Source organism: Narcine bancroftii, chromosome 5 (genome assembly GCF_036971445.1).
Source record: "Narcine bancroftii isolate sNarBan1 chromosome 5, sNarBan1.hap1, whole genome shotgun sequence".
Classification (NCBI taxonomy): Eukaryota; Metazoa; Chordata; class Chondrichthyes; order Torpediniformes; family Narcinidae; genus Narcine; species Narcine bancroftii.
This window is the reverse complement of record NC_091473.1, coordinates 37,796,799-37,820,290: the sequence shown is the minus strand read 5'-3', so window position 1 is coordinate 37,820,290 and position 23,492 is coordinate 37,796,799. Positions and strand designations below refer to the sequence as shown.

The 23,492-nt window shown below is 42.1% G+C and overlaps 1 protein-coding gene and 1 long non-coding RNA gene across 8 annotated transcripts in view; one reads left to right on the top strand and one right to left on the bottom strand.

Moving 5' to 3' along the window:
- The window catches only part of LOC138763271 (uncharacterized), a 48,434-nt gene extending 27,423 nt beyond the window's left edge, over window positions 1–21,011 (top strand). The window contains exon 3 of the long non-coding RNA XR_011357462.1: window positions 20,441–21,011. This is a non-coding gene — a long non-coding RNA (uncharacterized lncRNA). The remainder of the gene's footprint in view (window positions 1–20,440) is intronic.
- Window positions 15,978–23,492, bottom strand: part of prickle2b (prickle homolog 2b) — a 281,661-nt gene continuing 274,146 nt past the window's right edge. For all 7 annotated transcript variants that reach the window (XM_069937140.1, XM_069937137.1, XM_069937141.1 and 4 more), the window contains 2 exons: window positions 19,808–20,665; window positions 15,978–17,415 (listed from right to left, as the gene is read on the bottom strand). In XM_069937140.1, the coding sequence (XP_069793241.1) occupies window positions 16,544–17,415; window positions 19,808–20,665 (1,730 nt within the window). In that variant the 3' untranslated portion in view covers window positions 15,978–16,543. The remainder of the gene's footprint in view (window positions 17,416–19,807; window positions 20,666–23,492) is intronic.

The window sequence follows — 23,492 nt, the reverse complement described above, 5'->3', positions numbered from 1 at the left end:
CCGTGAGCAGGAAAGGGCTTTGGCAAATACTAGAGCGCATCGGATGCCCCCCAAAGTTCCTCAACATGGTTATCCAACTGCACGAAAACCAACAAGGTCGGGTCAGATACAGCAATGAGCTCTCTGAACCCTTCTCCATTAACAATGGCGTGAAGCAAGGCTGCGTTCTCGCACCAACCCTCTTTTCAATCTTCTTCAGCATGATGCTGAACCAAGCCATGAAAGACCTCAACAAGGAAGATGCTGTTTACATCCGGTACTGCACGGATGGCAGTCTCTTCAATCTGAGGCGCCTGCAAGCTCACACCAAGACACAAGAGCAACTTGTGCGTGAACTACTCTTTGCAGACGATGCTGCTTTAGTTGCCCATTCAGAGCCAGCTCTTCAGTGCTTGACGTCCTGTTTTGCGGAAACTGCCAAAATGATTGGCCTGGAAGTCAGCCTGAAGAAAACTGAGGTCCTCCATCAGCCAGCTCCCCACCATGACTACCAGCCCCCCCACATCTCCATCGGGCATACAAAACTCAAAACGGTCAACCAGTTTACCTATCTCGGCTGCACCATTTCATCAGATGCAAGGATCGACAACGAGATAGACAACACTCGCCAAGGCAAATAGCGCCTTTGGAAGACTACACAAAAGAGTCTGGAAAAACAACCAACTGAAAAACCTCACAAAGATAAGCGTATACAGAGCCGTTGTCATACCCACACTCCTGTTCGGCTCCGAATCATGGGTCCTCTACCGGCATCACCTACGGCTCCTAGAACGCTTCCACCAGCGTTGTCTCCGCTCCATCCTCAACATTCATTGGAGCGCCTTCATCCCTAACATCGAAGTACTTGAGATGGCAGAGGCCGACAGCATCGAATCCACGCTGCTGAAGATCCAGCTGTGCTGGGTGGGTCACGTCTCCAGAATGGAGGACCATCACCTTCCCAAGATCGTGTTATATGGCGAGCTCTCCACTGGCCACCAAGACAGAGGTGGACCAAAGAAGAGGTACAAGGACTGCCTAAAGAAATCTCTTGGTGCCTGCCACATTGACCACCGCCAGTGGGCTGATATCGCCTCAAACCGTGCATCATGGCGCCTCACAGTTCGGCGGGCAGCAACCTCCTTTGAAGAAGACCGCAGAGCCCACCTCACTGACAAAAGACAAAGGAGGAAAAACCCAACACCCAACCCCAACCCACCAATTTTCCCCTGCAACTGCTGCAACCGTGTCTGCCTGTCCCGCATCGGACTTGTCAGCCACAAACGAGCCTGCAGCTGACGTGGACATTTTACCCCCTTCATAAATCTTTGTCCGCGAAGCCAAGCCAAAGATTCAAAGCAACCACATCCTTTGTATAGTTTGGCATGCAAAACAGCACACAATACTCCAAGTGTTGGTCTAACCAGTGTTTTGTAAAGTTTTAACACATCATTCCAACATTTATATTCGATGCTTGATCTATGAAAGCAAGCAGCCCAGATGCCTCCTTCACCACCCTATCTATCCGCATTGCCACTCTTAAGGAACAATGGACTTGAATCCTGAGATCCCTCTGTTCATCATTTATCAGCAACCTGTCATTTACTGTGTATTTCTTATCTCTATTTGATATCCAAAAATGCATCATCATACATTTGTCCCAATGTGTTTCACATGCACTTCTACAGGGGCATTCAAGGTTGCAGTTAAATACTTTGATCATCTGCCAGGACTACCAGTTTGGCTTTGCAGCATAAAAACATATTTCCTCTGCTTTGCACAAAGAATGTGCTTTGGCATTGAAATCCTGTTCAGGTTATAAGATTAAAGTACAGTTGAATTTATTATCTATTTTTCATTTAATGTGTATTCTTGTATTTGTTTGGCTGCAGCAAGCAACAGTGTTGGTGCATTCATACATTTTGCAATGTATGTAATAAATATAAACTCATAATAAGGTTCATGGTTTTCTTCCATTAGCCATGGTACAAGGAACTAGGAAGCCACGTGCAAGGTCATGAACTGCTGTGAGGAACACGATGATTCGAATTACACAAGTAACTCTGAGATTCTTCTCACAGCTTATAGAAACACAATGACCAAGGCTTTGCTGTTGGTAGTAGGCCACCAACAATTGTCACTAATCTATGTGCAAGTACAACTTAACTTTTACAGATTCCACAATGTATATTTGCTAAGTGCTATCTTGATCGGAAATATTGAGTCACTCTATTGGGCCTTCCAGCCAAAAATGCAAACCCCACCCCTATAATAATTTTGTCAATGAAGTATCCAAGCATTTTCAATTGTAAAAGTTGTCTCTCAGCTCAAAAAACTTCTAAGTGCCCTGAATATCTAAAAAATACAAACATTAAAAATACAAAAAAATGTAAACATTTCAATATATTAAAATGATTATAAACATTTAATTAACCATATAACCATATAACTGTTTACGGCGTGGAAGCAGGCCATGTTGGCCCTTCAAGCCCACACTGGTTCACTTGAACAACTCCACTAGCTTCCCCCTCCTGCTCTCCGCCCATAACCCTCCAACCCCTCACATCCATGTACACAACCATCCTTCTCTTAAATGACAGAAGGGACCCTGCTGCAACTATCTCTTTTGGAAGATCATTCCATTCTGCCACCACTCTCTGAGTGAAAAAAGCATCCTTTAATATTTCACCTAAAGTTTTGCCCCTTTACCCTTAACTTATGGCCTCTTGTTCCAACCTCCCCTGCCCTCAGGGGAAAGAGTCTATTTACATCTACTCTATCTATTCCCTTCATAATTTTAAATACCTCTCTCAAATCCCCTCTCAGCCATCTACATTCCAATGAATAAAGTCCCTGTCTCCTTAATCTTTCTCCGTAATCTAGATGCTGTAAGCCAGGCAACATCCTTGTAAATCATCTCTGCACCCTCTCCACCTTATCTATATCCTTTCTATAATTTGGAGACCAGAACTGAACTCAATACTCCAAACCTGGCTTCACCAATGCCTTAAACAGCTGCAGCATCACTTCCCAGCTCTTATACTCTATACTATGATTTATGAAGGCCAGCATACCATATGCCTTCTTAATCACCCTGTCTGCATGGGAACCCACCTTCAATGAACTCTGTACCATAAACCCCAGGTTCCTCTGCATACCTCAATGCCCTCTCCTTAACTGCATATGTCCTATTTTTGTTAATATAGTTACATTAATTCAACTATAACATTGTAAATGATCCAAAACTCACTGCACTTTCTCAGAGACAGTCCTCGCCATTAAAATTATTAGGGTTGCTTTCAGGTCTTTGGTGAGGCGGATTCATGATCAGATTTCCATATGCTGCCATTGCAAATCTTCAAGAAGTTGGTGCTGCATTACAATTCCAACAGAGCACTGTCAGGAGATTAGCAGCAGGGTTACTTTGGGACTTGTACATATGTGCATTGATGCTTGGAAGTGGTTATCCCTACAAATATTGTAAATAAATACTTGTCCATTAAGTGAAGTTTATTAGGAAATTGACCTCTACAGACTGGAATATTATATTTAGAACATTGATTTTAGTCCTTGTATTTTTTGGAGCAAGTGGACTTTCAGCCATTCATGTTTCCAAGTCAATAACTTACCACAGAACATTACAGCAGAGAAATCGGCTTTTTGACTTGAAGTTTTCCCATGGTGGATTGATATCAATTATTTATAATAATTTGATTGACCTAAGAATAGCCTCAGTGGTTAGGATCAAGAATGAATGGGAATGGGATATGAATATATCATTTTGAGATGAGGACTGGAACACCACTTTTAATTTGATTAACGAATCTTAATTTTGTGCATGACATTGCCTGTTACAATTTAAAGTGGTGTATAGAATACATATGTCTACAGTTAAATTATCTCATTTTTATTCTGATATTGATCCATATGTGATAAATGTAAAATGTTTTCACTGATTTATGTGTTTTGGGAGTGTCCCACATTAAATAAATTTTGGGAACAAAATTTTCAAACTTTATCAGTGATTCTTAAGATTAAATTAGAACCACACCTCTTAATGCTTGCTTTGGTTTCTCTCAAGAAGAGCTTAAACCCTTGACCTCAACACAAAAAAGAATCCTAGCTTTTACCTCATTGATAGCCAGATGAGCAATTCTGATGAAATGGAAAGATAATTCTTCACCTACTCATATGCAATGGTTGCAAGATGTTATGTCTTACTTAAGTTTGGAGAAAATTAGATATAGCATTAAAGATGTCATGGTTGAACTCAAAAAGATGTGGGCCCCATTCTGGATTACTATCATGACTTGAATATCATGTTATGTGATAGTTATGTGAATGCTCTGAGTATTCCCTGTCTGATGTCCGAGAGTCATGATTCGATTCATTATCTATTTATTATATGCAGGTTAACCTTGTTTGGTGGAAGAGGTAATATATGTGTGGGGGGGGGGGGTGTTCTTTTTATTTTTTTAAAATTTCTGGAGAAAACCAAGCTATTAATATTGATCCCATTATAGAATAAAATGAAGATTGTCCCTATATGGGATTCTTAACTCTATCTTATTATTTTCTATTTAACATGAGGATCTGAGGTTTTGAGCAAGATATGTGGCCTGATAATGATGGTTTATATTCTATATTACAATTTATATATATTATGTATATACTATGAATTGAATTGAACAATGCAATCAGTTAGAAATCACGTATATATATATTAAAATCAATAAAAATATTTTAAAAAGAAAAGAAATAGGCCCTTTTGGCCCTTTTAGTTTGTGCTGAGCCATTTTTATTTTGCCTAGTCCCACTGACCTGGACCCAGTCCACAGCCAACCATAGCCCTCCCATTCATGTACCTCTCCAAATTATTAAATGTTAAAATTGAGCTCTCATTCATCACCTCATCTGGCAGCTCGTTTCATACTCACACCACTCTCTCTGTGAAGAAATTCCCCCTCATGTTCCCCCTAAACTTTTCCCCTTTCACTTTTAACCCGTGTCCTCTAGTTTGTATCTCACCTACTCTCAGTGGAAAAAGCCCATCGACATTTATTCTGTCTATCCCCCTCATAATCATGGGGACCAGAATCTCATGACTTTTTCATGATAATAAATCCTGATTCTGATAATTTTAAATAACTCTATCAAACCTCACCTCATTCTTCTACGTTCCAGGGAATAAAGCCCTAATCTGTATAACCTTTCCTTGTAATTCAGCTCCTGAAGTCCAAGCAACAACCAAGTAAATCTTCTCTGCACTCTTTCTATCTTATTGATATCTTTCCTGTAGTTAGCTGATTAAAACTGCACTCAATACTCTAAATTTGGCCTCAACAATGACTTATGCAATCTCACCATAACATCCCAATTCCTATACTCAATACTTTGATTTATAAAGGCCAATATGTCAAAAGCTCTCTTTGCAATTCTATCCAACTGTGACACCACTTTCAGGGAATTGTGTATCTGTATTCACAGGTCTCTCTGTACTACCATACTCCTCAGCGCCCTACCATTCACCATGTTTGTCCTTTCTTAGTTTGTCCTTCCAAAATGTAACACCTCACACTTGTCTGCAGTAAATGCCATCCATCATTTTTCCAGCTGGTCTAGATCTCTCTGCAAGCTTTGAAAACCTTCTTCGCTGACAACAATGCCTGCAATCTTAGTGTCATCTCCAAACTTGCTGATCCAATTTAACACATTATCATCCAGATCATTGATATAGATGACAAACAACAATGCTCCCAGCACTGATCCCTGAGGCACACCACTAGTAACAGGACTCCAATCTGAGAAGTAATCTTCTACCACTACTCTCTGGCTTCTCCCGTTCAGCCATTGCCAAATCCAGTTCACTACTTCACCATGAATACCTGACATCTGAACATTCCTGATTAACCTCCCATGTAAGATCTTGTCAAAGGCTTTACTAAAGTCAACATCCACAGCCTTTCCTTTGTCAACTTTCCTGGTAACTGCCTCAAAAAACTCTACTAAATTGATTAGATATGAACTATTACACACAAAGCCATGTTGACTAACCTTAGTCAATTTTTGGCTATCCAAATAATTATATATCCAATCTCTTAGAACACCTTCCAATAATTTATCTACTACTGATGTCAGGCTCACCGGTCAGGATTATGGTACATCTGTAGTTGACCTTCCAACAAGATTTACTGAGGTCATGGTTTCTTGAGCTATTGGGATAGGTGGGAAAGATGCCTGAATTATTTTACCTGATATTGAAATGATATACATAGAAGATAGGAGCAAGAGTAGGTCATTCGACCCTTCGAGCCTGCTCCGCCATTCAACGAGATCATGGCTGTTCTTAAAGTTCAGTACCCCGTCCGCGCCTTCTCTCTGTAACCTTTAATACCCTTATACTGAAGAAATAGATCTAATTCCCTCTTAAATATATTTAATGAACCTGCCTCTACTGCCCTCTGTGGCAATGAATTCCACAGATTCACCACCCTCTGGGTAAAGAAATTCCTCCTCATCTCGGTCTTAAATGGTTTGCCTATTATCCTCAAACCATGGCCCCGGGTTCTGGATTTTCCCATCATTGGAAACATCCCATCTGCATCCACTCTGTCCAGTCCTGCCAGAATTTTATATCTCTCTATGAGATCCCCTCCAAATCCCCTGCGCAATCTTTCCTCATAAGTCATTCCTGCCATTCCAGGTATCAGCCTGGTGAATCGCCACTGCACTCCCTCCATTGCAAGAACATCCTTCCTTAGATAAGGTGACCAAAACTGCACACAAAACTCCAGGTGTGATCTCACCAAGGCCCTGTTCAGCTGCAGTAAGGTATCCTTGTTCCTATACTCAAACTCTCTTGATATGAAGGCCAACATACCATTTGCCTTTTTAACCGCCTGCTGTACCTGCATGCTCGCCTTCAGAGACTGATGTATAAGAACCCCTAGGTCTCTCTGCACTTCCCCATCTCTTAATCGATTGCCATTCAAATAGTAATCTGCCCTCCGGTTTGTATTACCAAAGTGGATAACCTCACATTTATCCACATTGTAGTGCATTTGCCATGTATCTGCCCAGTCCCTCAATTTATCCAAATCACACTGGAGCTTCCTGACCCCCTCTTCCGTGCACGCTACCCCTCCTAGCTTAGTGTCATCTGCAAATTTGGAGATATTACATCCAATCCCCTCATCCAGATCATTAATGTAAATTGTGAACAGCTGGGGTCCCAGTACAGATCCCTGTGGTACCCCACTGGTCACCGCCTGCCACTCAGAAAACGAGCCATTTATCCCAACTCTCTGTCTTCTACCTGCCAGCCAGTTCTCAATCCACATCAATACTTTGCCCCCCAATCCCATGAGCCTTGATTTTGGAAGCCAGTCGTTTATGCGGGACCTTATCGAAGGCCTTTTGGAAGTCCAGGTACACCACATCCACTGGCTCTCCCCCATCTATTTTACCTGTCACCATCTCAAAGAATTCCAATAGATTTGTCAAGCACGACTTACCTTTTGTAAATCCATGTTGACTCCGTCCGATCCCTTCTCTGCCAGTCATATGCTCCGCTATTACACCCTTAATAATGGATTCCATCATTTTGCCCACTACTGATGTAAGGCTCACCGGCCGATAATTCCCCGCTTTTTCTCTACCCCCCTTTTTAAATAGTGGGGTAACATTAGCTACCCTCCAATCCATGGGTACTGATCCTGAGTCTATCGAGTTCTGGAAAACTTAATATAAGCAATATTCATTAAATATAATTTATGTCAAGTTGTTAAAGACACATTAATCCAGAATACGTAAGGAACCCACAAGGAATAGCATTGAAAATGAGCATCTATGGCCATTTAAATTCAATAAAAATGTTAACTGTTTCTCTTATTCAGAAAGATAGCATGATGTAAAAACAAGTATGCTTTTATACAGTCATACATTTATTATTCATATTGCCCATCCTTAATATGCCCCTAAACTGAGGAAGCAATGAAAACTAAAATGGAATCTAATTGAGGCCTGAAAGGACAAAAAAAAAGCTGGTAAGAATGAGAATTTTGAGTAGGCATCTGATTATGGCATCTTGTATTTTAACTTTATACTCATCTTCCTTGATCCCCTCATTATCCAGAAATCTGTTTTGAATTAATTAAATGTCAATTTCAACAACCTTCAGAGTAAAAATTCTAAGACTTCCCACTTTCTGAACGAAAAGAAATCTCATATCTTAATCCTAAATGGGCTACCTTTTGTTCTGAGACTGTTCCCCTGCTTCTAGACTCTTCAGCCAGGGGACTCTGTAAACATGACTCTTTTGAACATTCTTTCCCAATCTGTCATGATTGAAAAAAAAAAACCCCGACTGTTTTGTGCATCCCTCCTTTTCTCACATTATATTCTGCAGCCCATCTTCTTACCCATTACTGAGTGAGTGTATATTGCCTTGAAACCTCTTTACATCTTTTTTTCTATTCACAATTACACCTAGTTAGTACCATTAGCAAACTTGGAAGCATCAAGCGTGAGCAGAGGGGGCATAACCACCAACCCCTATGATACTTCACTAGTTACAGCTGGTCAAGCTGAGAAAGACATATTTATAGCCACTATTCGCTTTTTTGTTAACAATTCTCAATCCACACCAGTATATTATCCCAATTCCATGTTCTTTAACCTTGCTGACCAACCCCTGGTTTATCAAGAGCCTTCTGAACATTTAAATACACATGCACAGGTTTTTACCTTAGCTATTCCATTAGTTACAGCTTCAAAGACTTCCTTTCTTCAGATATTAGTGAACGGGATGGGTTTGTAGTATAATCCAGAATTTCATGGTTACTATTACTGAGTCCAGGCTTCTAAATTATAACTTTTTTAAACCACTTTTAATTTAAATTCCCCACTTACCACAGTAGAATTCAAAGTGGGATCAATGGACAGAAGTTGAATTACATAACTGCTACACTTCTGTATCACAATCCTTGTCACACTGGCGAGGTTTTCCATGGAATACATAAACCACTGAAGGTGCTCTAAAGTGTTAATTGCAAGTCTTACTGTATTGGGGGCCAACGAGACATTAGAAGCCTAATAAGCCATTCTTGACTGATTTCCTCATAAAAATCAGAAATAGACACCAATTAATTTGATGTGTTCAAAATCAAAAACTATTTGAATGTATGACCTGTTTGAAAACAGCTACAGATTCTATTTGCATAATTATATTACAAATAGCTTCTTCATTCAATCTCTGGGAGGTAGTTTCAATGTAAATGTGGTGGTACACCACCACCCTACTGCAGGGGGCAACCTCTGTACCTGCAGGAGTGTAAGGGGACATGACAACACCTGGCCGGCTGTCAATCAGTCGGCCTGAATGGATCAAGCTCCACCCGGTCGGGTGTCAAACACCCTCCGGGATATAAGCCTGTGCCGGCATCCCAAGGCCTCACTCAGAGATGCTGCAGCTACAGCCAGCCTGGCTCTGTGGAAGTCTTTGTGGATTAAAGCCTGTTGTACAGTCTTTACCTTGTGTGTGTCTGATTCTGGCTAACAGCACACCACAATTTAATCCACAAAATTTTCCCATGGCTGCCATGGAAAAACTCCTTTTTTTTTGAAAACTTTATTTAAAAGAATTTAGACAACTTACAATCACAGAAAAAATAAACAATTTTTAAAATATATATAAAAAACCCCATCTACTCTTCCACCCCTTCAGCCAGCCCCCTTAAGGGGAGCCAAATATAAAGATAATACAGTGATTATAAAGAATATTTCAAACTATTTCTAAATACATATACTCCAAATAAGGCGACCACATTTTAACAAAAAACAAATAATTATCATGCAAATTACATGTAATTTTTTCCATAATAATACAATTTCTCAACTCATTTTGCCAGCGTGTTATATTAACCCCCACATTATCCTTCCAAGTACTAGTTACACATTTTCGTGCTACAGATAACACTAGACATACAAATGCAATTTGAAATTTATCCAACCCTAGTCCTTTCAAAGAAACCATATATCCCAAAAAAAAGATTGATGGGTCTAACGGCAAGTTAATCTTAAATAATTTTTTCAAAACCAACCTAATTCCTTCCCAAAATGGTTGTACTTTAAAACAAGATCAAACAGCATGTAAAAAAAGTTCCAGTACATAGTCCACATCTAAAAAAAGAATCCGAATTACTAAATCCATATTTTTTCAATTTCTCTGGAGTCAAATATAACTGATGTAAAAAAAATTATAATTAACCATTCCATAATGTACATTTGTCACTTTAGTTACACTATCAGAACACATAATCTCCCAATTATCTTCTGGAAAAATATAGGTTAAATCACTTTCCCATTTAAGCCTACATTTCTCCCATTCCGGTTTATGCATAATATCCTGTAACAATTGGTACATATCTGAAATATAACCTTTCTTAGGTACAAAAGAAATCAAAGACTCAAAATTTGTCAACATGGGTAAATTAATCTCTTTACCATAATTATCTTTCATCAAAGCTCTGAGTTGATAATACACAAACAGATAATTTACAGATATATCAAATTTCTCCCTCAATTGAATAAAAGAAAGAAATTGGCCTTCTTCAAAACAGTCCTGAATTATCTTTATGCCCTGACAATTTCATCTCTTTAAATGATTATTAAACATTGAAAAAGGAATAAGCTGGTTTTGATATAACGAGGTTTGAAGTGGTAATTTACCATTTGATCCTAAAACCTTATTTCTTGTAACCCATATCCTTAACAAATGTTTTAATACCAGCATATTACATTCATGCAATAAATCCACATGGAAAGATTTGCCCTTAACATTAATTGGTCGAGTAAATTGTGTTAAAATGAATATTTTTCCTTGAATTCAATATTTGTTTCAGTCTATACCATGTTTACTTACAAAGGGTTTTTTTCAGGACATGAATAGGGCAGTGTGGGAGTTTTTATGGAAAGCAAAATTAGCCTGAGTAGTTTTACATAAACTTACATTGAAATATGGTTTAGGTGGATTGCAGTTACCTCACTATCAAAATTATTATGATGCAGCTCAGTTGAAATTTGTTAGCAGATTGATGGATGTGGACCAACCTCTGAGATGGGCAAAGGTGGAAATGGCTTGTATATCTGAAGTTGAGATACACCATGGAAAGACTCCTGAGCTAGGGAGCCTCAAAGTCGACCTACGCCACCCAGAAGCCCAGAAATGCTTCGAGATCTGGCAGCACGCAGTCGAGGCAATCATTGAGGTGCACACAGGTGGCATCCTGGACTCAGATCGGAAGAGGTTCGTCCTACTTAGGTCAAAGCTTGGTCCCCACACCTTCCAGGCAACCAAAGGCTGCTCCACATACAAGAGTGCAATGGACACTCTCAAGAACTTGTGCAAGCCCTCCATGAAGGCGGTCTGTGCAAGGTACCTCCTCAACACCTAAGCCCAGCAACCCGGGGAGACGGCTGAGTCTTACCTGGGATATCTGTGAGAGTTGGCCCGACCATGTCTGGCTGAACCCAGGGTAGGTGCAGATGAGGTCGAGAGGCTGATCTGGGATGCCTTAGTCTGAGAGCTATGTTCAAGGACCATCCGGCAGAAGCTGCTGGAAGATAGTATCTACGCCCTGACCAAGACAGTGGAAGTGGTCTGAACCCTGGAAGCTGCAGCCCTGCACATCGAAGCCTTCGATTCCAGGTTCCCCCAGGCTCCCTCATGGCCCTCTCACGCTGAATCTGCAGCCCCAGATTGAGCTGGGGTGGAGAATGTCGCTGCGGCAGGCGCCCGGCGCCCCATAAATACTGTGTGTCAGACCGACGATCGGGCCAAAACTGCCCAGCTATGAACCAGTACTGTTCCCGATGCGGCAAGAGAGACCACTTTGCTAAAGTGTGCCTCTCAAAACCAGCCAGCAGCTTATCGGCCCTCTATGACCTCCCCACCTCCCCTGCAAACCCTTCCATGTGCACGTTCTGGGCGGTGCCATTGTCCCTGCTACAACTTCCACCTTCCCCGACTCCGACGGTACAGCATCTGGCTCTGCCAGCGACGATCACAGCGTGTGCCCTGAGCACCCGGACCAGCCCCCGCCCCCGCCAGTGCCGCTCAACAAGAACTACCGTGATGCCACTTCCGGCTCACAGTGTGATGTCACTTCCGGCAGACATAATGACATCACTGCCGCCGGTCGTGACGACATCACTTCCCCTGGCACAATGAACACAACTGCGGAAGGAGGCCAGCCATGCAGTGAGACCCCATGTGCCACCGCCATCTTGAACCAGGCAGCGGCCAACACGGAGGGCCCCCGAAGATGAGGAGAATGACATGGTCAACACGGGCGATGACCAGGCCACCCTACCAACGCTTACCATGCCTCCGGACGCCATCAGCTGCCGCAAGCTGCACCCCACGTCCAACGTTGATGTGGTCAACACAGGCGATGACAAGGCCACCCTTCCATCGCTCCCCATGCCTACGGATGCCATAAATCACCACGCACAACTGGAGAGCGACGACTCCAACCCCAAGACGGTCCTGGCTGCCACCACGCTGACCAGGGACATCCATCACGACCTCGGGCAGTCTATGATGGACGTGCAAGTCAACAGGCAGGTAACAAAATGCCTGTTCAACAGTGGCAGCACTGAGAGCTTCATTCACCCGAGCGTGGCCCACTCCCTGAGATAAAAGTCCATCCCACCACCTGCTCGATCGCCCTCGCTGCCAAGGATAAGACTGTTGGTACCCTTGGGCGCTGCTTGGTCCATATAACTGTGGGAGGAGAGACTTACACGGGGTTCAGGCTCCTGGTCATGCCTAAACATTGCGCCCCAGTCCTCTTGGGCCTAAATTTCCAGGGACACCTGCAGAGTAACACCCTTGCCTTCGGGGGGCGGTCCCAACCTCCACTCACGTTACACAGCATGCCAACCTTCCAGCCCTGGCCAACCTATGGCCTCTCCACACTACGCAATACCCCACCGGTGCTCTTCCCACATCTTACGCTAGGCTGCAGGCTGATCACTTCCAGAAGTAAGTGCTATTGTGCCACAGACAGAGACTTCATCAAGGCAGCGATTCCTGGTGGAAGGTGTCATAGAGCTCAGTAACAGCCCTTGGAGAGCCCAAGTCCTGGTGGTCAAAGGGGGAAGTAAGCCCAGGATGGTCATGGATTACAGCCAGACCATTAACTGGTACACCCAACAGGACGCCTATCCCTTGCCTAGGATCGCCAACATGGTCAATGAGATAGCCCGCTACTGGGATTTCTCCATGATTGACCTGAAGTCGGCATATCACCAAATTCCCATCCACCTGAAGGACAAACCCTATACCACCTTCGAAGTAGATGGGCGCCTGTACCAGTTCCGCCGCATTCTATTTGGGGTCACGAATAGGGTCTCCATCTTCCAGCGGGAGATGGATCGCATGGTAGACTGGCACAAGCTAAAGGTGATGTTCTCGTATCTGGATAACGTCACTATCTGTGGCCATGACCAGCAGGACCATGATGCTAACCTGGAAAAATTCCTCCAGATGGCCGGGGAGCTGAACCTCACTTACAACAAGGAAAAGTGTGTGTTTAGCACCACCCGCCTCGCCATCCTGGGGTACATCGTGGCCCATGGAGTTGTCGGGGTAGATCCAGAAAGGATGCGCCCATTAATGGAGCTACCTCTCTCCCCGCCCCCCATGCTAAAGGCCCTCTGCAGGTGCCTTGGCCTATTCTCTTATTACTCGCAGTGGGTTCCTCGCTTCTCGGACAAGGTCCGCCCACTGGCCCAAGCTACAACTTTTCCCCTCCCACCTGAGGCACAGGCAGCCTTCATCCGCATCAGGCAGGGCATCGTGGACACCACGATGCAGGCCGTGGATGAGGACTCCCCCTTCCAAGTGGAGAGTGATGCCTCTGAGGTAGCCCTCGCTGCTATCCTCAACCAAGGGGACGCCCCATCGCTTTCTTCTCTAGGACCCTCCATGGCTCTGAGCTAGGGCATTCCACCATTGAAAAGGAGGCCCAGGCAATTGTGGAAGCGGTCCGCCACTGGCACCACTACCTGGCTGGCAGGAGATTCACCCTCCTCACAGACCAGTGGGCCATGGCATTCATGTTTAACACTACCCACAAGAACAAGATCAAGAACGACAAGATCCTGCGCTGGAGAGTCGAGCTGGAAACCTATAGCTATGACATTCAGTACCGCCCCAGGAAGTTTAACGACTCCCCCGATGCCCTTTCTTGGTCCTGTGCTTCTATGCACGATGACAGGCTGCAGGCATTGCATGAGTCCCTCTGCCATCTGGGTGTCACCAGGTTGTACCACTTCATTAAGTCCCTGAACCTGCCATATACCGTCAGGGACATGAACGAGGCCTGCCGGGTCTGTGCGGAGTGTAAACCCCGTTTCTTCCACCCGCCCCAGGCCCATGTCATAAAGGCTACTTGGCCCTTCGAACGTCTCGGCATGGACTTCAAAGGGCCCCTGTCTTCCATGAACTGTAACATCTTCTTCCTCATGGTAATGGAAGAGTACTCACGCTTCCCTTTCGCTATCCCTTGCCTAGACACCTCCATGGCCACCATCATCAAGGTCTTGGGGCAGATCTTCGGCATGTTTGGCTACCCCGCTTTCATCCACAGCGACCGGGGGTCTAGTTTCATTAGTGACGAGATGTGCCAATACTTGACGGCGAGGGGCATTGTGACCAGCCGCACGACGAGTTATAAACTGAGAGGCAATGGGCAAGGGAACACGAAAACAGGGTGGTCTGGAAGACAGTCCTCCTGTCTCTTAAGTTGAAAAGGTGGACCATTGAATACTGACAGGACGCTCTGCCCGAGGCACTCCATGCTATTCAGTCGCTGCTATGTACAGCTACCAATGAGACCCCTCATAAACGTCTGTTCACATTCCCCAGGAAGTCAGCGACTGGAAAGTCATTCCCAGCATGGCTCATGTCTCCGGGACCGGTGCTCCTGCATAAGCACATACGGAGGGTGGAGCCCTGGTCGAGCAGGTCTTCCTCCTACACACAAACCACAACTACGCCAATGTTAGGTTCGGCAGAGGCAGGGAGGATACCGTCCCAACCAGGGACCTGGCGCACTCCACAGCATCCTTCAGCCCAGGACGACGTTGTCCGGTATACATCCCCATCCCTGGCAGCTATGGGGTGCACAGGACCTTCTTCACCACCTGGGGCCCGCTTCAGCCCTGGGGGATGAACCTCCACCCCCACCCATCCAATGCGACTCTCTCACGTCGACCCTGGCCCATTTGGCCACCCCTCCACGTGGAACCGCACCAGTCACACAGAACTCTGCCACCAGCCCCCCCCACTTCCCCTCCAACCAGTGACCAGGAGTCAGTCCTACGACGGTCACAGGGACCCTGGCGGCCGCCGGATCATCTCAATCTGTAAATATTGTATTTTGTATAGTGGGTATGATTCCTTGTTACTATGCCCCCCGCCCCCTGGGACAATTTTAAAGAAGGGGGTGAATGTGGTACACCACCAGCCTACTGAAGGGCGCAACCTCTGTACCTGCAGGAGTGTCAGGGAACAGGACAACACCTGGCTTGCTGTCAATCACCCTCCGGGATATAAGCCTGCGCTGGCCTCCCGAGTCCTCACTCAGAGTTGCTGCAGCTATAGCCACCCTTCCACTCTGTGGAAGTCTTTGTGGATTAAAGCCTGATGTACAGTCTTTACCTTGTGTGCGTCTGATTCTGGCTAACAGCACACCACAGTAAAGTTACAACATTTGGTAAAAGGATTGAGGGAAAACAGGTCAACCGTTCATTTAACCATACCATAAAATGCACACAAGGTAGATTCACCAAGATGGATTATCATGAAGGGTCTAATTGCATCAATTTTTACAAGATATGGACTCGAGATAACCAGGAGAAAGTGACATAAAAATTGGAAATAAATTAAAAACTAGCTAAAGGATGCAACATTTTAATAAATTTCCATTGAAAACAGCACAAATAAAGTGAACATGCATGAACAACTACCTCAAAACACTTTTTACATTACAAAATATAAAAATACTTCTTTAGAAATCCTTGTTTTCAAGATATTTACAGAAGATATAATTAACTTAGTGAAATTTTAACTTTAATTATAACATTGCATTTTAAACACAATAGGTTACACAGTTCTGTAACATTGTTTGGTATATTGATTGCTTGATTGTTGTTAAGCTTGATCCAAAACACTGGCAGTGAAATGAAAGTACAGTACACAATTAGATCATAGACAAATATCTTAAGTTGTAAACATGCTCACAACTGTGCAGGCAATGGAATCCTAGTTATGTATACTATGCTTTTGATAGACTATAACTGTAGAATGTATATTAGATATTATATTACAAAAAAATCCAAAAGCAAGCAAAAACTCCTTCATTTAACCACAGTTAATATTGTAGTAGCTTTAAATATTGATTAAGTCATATTGCCCTTTGCCACTGTTACTTCTTAATAATTAATGCGAGTGCAACTTTTAGTTTACATTCTTGCTAGAAATAAATTGTGCAAAATGTTATGAGATAATGCAGTTCTTGCCTTTTTGTCTCTTTCTATAATGTGCTTGGTATCTGCCACTCAGAGAGGACGATAAAGGAATAGGTGAATTATAACCATACATAAACTCATCACTAGTAATGGGACGAAGCTGAACAGGACGTGGAATTGGTTGACCCAGAAAGTATCCTTCTTCCTCAGATTCTGAGGAAGAGGAGCAGGTGGAACACCAATCATCATGGTCTTTAAAATAAGGTCTGAGCAACTTTTCACCAACTTGGTTCTGCAGTGTCAAGTCAGATGCTGTTCTAGGATACCGATGGTATGGATCCCTCAACTGACCATTTCCAAATGCATCTCTGCTGTTTCTTCGCATCATTAACTGATCATACTCTTCACCTGAAAACATATGTGATCTGTCCCTCATTTGATATTGCCTGTCTGAAGCAAGGTGAAGAGCATTATCGGAACGAGACCGTCTAGATTTCCTTGATCTATGGCGACGGTGGCGTGAGTTGCTCTCTTGATTATGCATACGCCTCTGTGTCCGTTCACTCATGGGTGTGATTCTTGCACTCATGCTACTTTGCATTCTGTTGCTTATGGCACCATCTGGGCAGTCAAACCCTGGTGGCATCCTTCCCTGTGTCGATGATTGTCTATACTGCAAAGGGTGCCTTAGTCTATCCAAGGGTGACTGCAGATCCTGGTATTGCTGAGCAGAGTTCAGACTTCGAATGGATTCAGTGCTTCTAAATCTAGCAGAAGAATTGAGTGTACCCATGTTGCTAAGTTTTTCTGATCCATTCATACCAGAGTCTTTGCTCAAATCTGGCATTGAAAATCTGGACAAATGTTCTTGGCGCCTGGCACCACCTTCCATTGAAGCCCCTGAAAATATAATAATTTGCTTTCAATATTAAAAAAGTGAGCAGCTGGTTTAGAATAAAATACTCTATCACAAAAATGAGAATAGAATGAAATTCCTTCAATCTAATTCAAACTAGATTTAAATGTTAAGATCTGAACCTCCAAAATAATTTTTCTTAATGTCCTTTTACAATTTGCATAAATATAGTTGGTGATCACAGAATATTAAAAAAATCAGCTGACTTACAGGAAAGAGACTTTCATTGTGTGTTGTTTATAATTAAGTAAGCTGTTTATAATTGGAGAATACTGTCACTCCACATGCATGAAAAGAAACTGTTCTGATTCAGTATGATGGTATTTAGCATCTATTCAGAATATAATACTGCAAATTGCTTTTAATTAATCAGAGCCAAGTCTACCAACATCGAAGATTGATTTGCTGGCAGATATCCCATAACTGGGAAATTCCTGAGCAGAGGTTTTGGCACTAGGACAGTAAGGCCACTGAAATTGATGACAGGAAAGTTAAGATTCGTATGTTATTTAACCAAGTTATTTAAAAACTTTTAATGATCTTTTATACTTATATGTGGCATAGCTATCAAACACACACACACACACACACATATGTGTCTGCATGGGTTTCCTCCAGGTGCTGTGCAGTTTGTTCTCACAGTTCAAAATGCACCGGAGGTTTAACATCAATTGGGTGTAAATAGGGCAGCACAAATTTGTGGCCAAAATGCCTGTGATTGTGCGGTAGATCTAAATTAAAAAATTTAAGTAGAAGTAAATGTAAAATTTAAATTTAACTTGACTTGATTACTTTGCTAAGTATTAAGTTGCAGCCCAAATAAATCTGATGACAAATTTCTCTTTTTCTGAGAGTGGAAGAAATATCCTACTTTAGTGAAGGATGAATGAAACTATGTTAACTCTCGGCTTATTATGTGGAATTTTGACAACAGCAGGCAACCTACACAGAATGCTACAGCAAAGTAACCAGGATCGACACAGAGTGCAAAGCAATGGACATCTTTTACTTATTATACATGTCCTTGGATGAACCACATCAGGAGGAATTATCCCTAGTTTTGGAATACACAATGACTGAGGAAAAATACAATGTTACTCAGGGAGGCTGACACATTTGGTCTATTTACTCAAAAAGTAATCTGACATAAATATATAAATTAATGAGACGATTGAAGAGGAGTTTTACTGATTTGGGGAGGGCCAAGGAATAAGCTTTTAAACAACGTGATGCAAAAATTAAAATAAATATTCTGAAATTCCTTTCAAGAAACTGTTAGCTATGTTCTTAGCAGGAGCAGAGATAAGTAGCAAGTAAATAAATTTTAAATCAATTGAAAAAAAAATAGAAATACAGGCCATTTTGTCCGATGAGTCCATGCCTCCCAATTTTTACACCAAATTAACCTACATCCCCAGTACTTTTTGAATGGTGAGAGGAAACCGGAGTCCCTGGGGAAAACCCATGCAGACACGGGGAGAACGTACAAACTCTTTACAGACAGTGCAGAATTCGAACCCCATTTCCAATCGCTGGTGCTGTAAAAGCATTGAGCTAACCGCTATACCAAATGTGATGCCAACTGACTCTGGTTACTTGGCTCTAGCCTTCTGTGCATGTTGCCTGCTGTTGAAATTTTATTCTTCAAAATTCCACATAACAAGTTGAGATTCAACATAATTTCATTCAACCTTCATATTTCTTCCATTCTCAGAAAAAGAGAAAATTGTCATCAGATTTATTTTGGCTGCAACTTAACAATTAGCAAAGTAATACTGGGGTAAGTTTTTGTTCACATGATTTTCCAGAGAATCTTGATCTCCAAAATGGGATGGCAGGCAATTTTCCCAGAGTTTATTTTCCTCCCATTGACTATGGACTTATCTCAGTTGCTTTTGCCATATCCAGAAGCTTACATAACTTTGATGGAGGAGGTGATAGGAAGTGTTTAGCCATCATGGTGGCATGGTTAGTGTAGTGGTTTGCGCAATGCTGTTAAAGAGCCAGTGACTGAAGCTCGAATCTGGTGCCGTCTGTAAGGAGTTTGTACGATCGCCCCATGTTTGTGTGGGTTTCCTCTGGATGCTCTGGTTTCCTCCCACCATTCACAATGTTCTGGGGTTGTAGGTCATTTGGGCAACACAGCCTTGTGGGTTGAAAGGGCCAGTTACCATGCTGTATATCTAAATTTAAAATTTAAATCTTGTTTTTCCAATTATGGGCGTGGGACATGATTAATGGAACTGTTGATCTCCTTGCCACTTCAGCACAGATCCCAAAGCTTTTGCTCTAATTCAGAAATGGGTTAGCCTCCTTAAAGCTCAGTAACTGTACCATCCAATACATTTATTTTAATAATCAGAACTAATACTGTACCTGTTGCATTTGAAAGTGCAAGAGATTCTATTGATTCCCTTGGGGTTTGTTCCAGAAGTGTGAGTTGATCAGTGAAACTAAGTGCACTGATTGGATGTCGGGTTCGACACTGATGAGAAATCAATTCTCTTTCCATCTCATATCCTTGCACAGTTGGATTTGATCGAGGTTCAGGAATACTATGCGTTGAAGCACTATTGAAACTTTCCTGAGTTCTGACTGCTGCAGGATAATAATCATCTTTCTTTTCTTGAATAAAACTATCACTATGATCTTTCAAGATAGCAGCTGAACTTCTCTTTGTATTAAATTCTTTTCCCCATATATCTGTTTGATTGGTTTTACATTGTGTTGGATTGAATTCAGTCCTTACATTATACTGACTGAGAGGTTGAGAAGGTCTTTCTGTAAATGTAGCCCTCTCAGTAGAATTACCATCAAACTGGTAGGTATCTCTGGTTTTCCATAGTGCTTCTTTGTTTAAGCTGGCAGCTTGGCCAGAAAGACCAAGCATGTCCATTTGCTGAGAAAGTGGATCAACAATATCTACGGAATATCTGCTCATTGAAGGTTGTGAAATTGTTTGCCTGAAGCTTTTGTCTTCTACTTTATTGCTCTTTCTGCCTATTCTAGCACTCCGCCGTGACTCTCTTGATCGTGCACTTTGAAATGCAGAGTCAGAAGAATCAGAGCCATTAGGATCCTCCCCAATGCTGCACGATCTGGAACAAAATATCTGCCCTTGTTTGGGTAGGAAAGGTCGTCCAAGTAACGATTTCTTGCAGCGTGCACAGCAGAAACACATCTCAGTAGCGTGCCAGTGCTGACCGTCATATGTCATTTGCCCTTGGTCAATACCTTAAAAAAATGGGAGTTTAAAAAATTATTAAATACCTAAATCGAATAATCAGAAATGACAGGGGCAACTGCAGTTTGAGTACCCGAGTCTTGCATATGACTGAGCTTCGATTGGATCACACAAATAATAGAACGGACATCACACAATGAGTGGTGGTACTTGGCAGAAGTTCATATGGTGAAAAAAATGAAGAGTTAACAACATGTAAAGCTGACTGATGAAAAAAAAATACATACAATTTCACACTCCCTTCATAGGGAAATAGATTTTCAAGTATTTTAGGCAAACTTCATATGCAATGAATTAGCCATAATTGAAAGCAAAATAAATCATGGTGTGTACACATCAGGCAATTTAATAACATTTCAATTTTTTTTCCCCATGGTAATTTTAATTTATCAACATTCTGGTCTCCCAAAAACTTGGAAGCATATTCTGGGAACAAGTCCATGTGTATAAATAACTTTTGATACTCTGTGGAAGACAGATTTTGAGAAGGGAAAATGAGAAAGAATGGCAATCTTGGATGATTTTACCTTCCCTCAGGTGAGGGAAATATTGTCAGTTATAATATGGTTAACTGCTCACAAAAACTACAGGTTTGTTTTAATTGTAATTGCCTGTCCAGCAAACCATCTTTGATGACCATTAGGCACCCATTTACATTGATCTTACACTAATCTCATTTTATTCTTCCACAACATTGATAACTCATCCCAGATTCCATTGGTCACCTACAATCAAGGGATAAATCAGAGAGGTCAATTAATTAACCAACCCACATATATTTGGGATATGGGAGGGAACTGAAGTACCTGGAGGAAACCCCACAAAAATTCCAGTTTCAAAATGATGAACACATTCTTAAATGAAGGCCAGACGCTTCACTGCATCTCCATTACCCCAGTGGGGTGGGGGTGGTGGTGAGAAATGTGTCTGATGGCAGAGGAGACAGGGAAGGCCCTAAATGAATAATTTGCTTCAGTGTTCACTAAGGAGAGGGAGCTTAAAAGTGCAAGGCCAGGCCAATGTGTTAGAGCATGTTGAGGTTAAGTAAGAGGTAGTGTTGCAGCTTTTGAGAAGCATCAGGGCAGACAAGTCCCTGGGTTCAGAAGGGATGTATAAGGTTACTATGGGAAGTAAGGGAAGAGACTGCTGGGGCATTGACGATGATCTTTTGTTATCCCTAGCTATAGGAGTGGTAATGAAGAATTAGAGCATAGCAAATGTTGCTGCATTGTTCAAGCATGGCAATAGGGAGAACCCTGGCAACTATAGACCGGTGGATTGTACACCAGTGGTATGAAAAAATATTGGATAGGATTCTTTGGGAGAGGATTTAAGTGAATTTGGAGAAGCAAAGTCTTAGAAGGGAATAGAAAGTATGGCTTCATGAGGGCAGGTTGAGCCTCATGAACCTAATTGAGTTTTTTGAGATGACAAAGCAGATTGATGAAGGTGGAGTTGTGAATATGGTAAATATTGACAAAATTCCCCATTGTAGGCTCATCCTGAAATATTTGGAAAGTTATTGTTTCTATCAAGATATTAAATAAGAATAGGTAGGTTATGCTTCAATTAAGTATGCAGTTGAAGATGAGATATAGAAGACTATATCTAAAGTACTGTGTACAGTCTTGATCTTTTTAAAAAAAGGCTGTAAATCCAATTGAATAATTTTAGAGAAGGTTCACTAGACTAATAATTATGTGCTCTGATTTGTTTAAAATTCTTTGTGTTGGACTGTATCTAACATTCTGATAATCCAGATACATGACATCAACTCTTTTCGCCCTTATCCATTCTGCAAATTACCTAAAAAAAAATCCAAGTTTCCTTGCCCGTGTCCTATTTTAAAAATAATTTTCCAAGTGTCCTATAGCTAGATCCTTAATGGTAACTTCCAGCATTTCTCTCGTAATGATGTAAAAGTTCAAGGATCGTAAGACCACTTCCTTTTGTCACCATCTCTGATGTCATGCATCCTGATAGTGAGTTAGAATGTACTTAGGATTGAGCGTGCAACCACGCAAGGCTTTTGCCAGACCAGTTGGTGGAAATCCGCTTCCAAATCAGGTACCAGTCCCCGGATGTTATGGTGTTGACTGAGCTGGGTTAGACTTTACAATAAAAATACAGATATGCTGGACGAACTCAGCAGGTCTCGCACTGGTCATAGAGGTAAGGATATATAGCTAGCGTTTCGGACCTGAGCCCTTCCTCAAGAATGAGTAAAGAGCAGATAGGAGCCTGTATTAAAAGGCTGAGAAAACGCAAGAATGGGAGGAAGACAAGTACAGACCAAGAGACAGAAGGTGTGAAATGGATATGATGAGGATCATCTGCATAAAAGGAAACCTTGTGTTCATTGCCATTCCTAAAGATCCCAGTAAGATCTCTACTTTCATGAAAAGCAATTGCTAAAGGTTCCAATACCAAGTCAAAAAGTAATGGGCTTAAAGGGCAACAAAAGGATGCATTTTTAAAGTATATTTACAAGTTAAATATTTTGTTCAATTTCAGACTCCCTGACTTTCTGCAAATTACCAAAGCAAATATTCTTGATTTTATAACTTTCTCATAAAGGTTCAATATCCCTTTTCAAAGCAATTTGCTTGATTTAAGAATGGCTTCATTAGTTAAGATCAAGAGAGACTAGGAACAGGATTTGAATCTTTCATTCTCTGATGAGGCTTGAGATTTAATTTGTAATCTGATTAATATTACCTCTCTTTGTGCATGACATTGTTTATTTAGTACATATATAAAGGGGACTGATATCGCCTCCAACCGTGCATCTTGGCGCCTCACAGTTCAGCGGGCTGC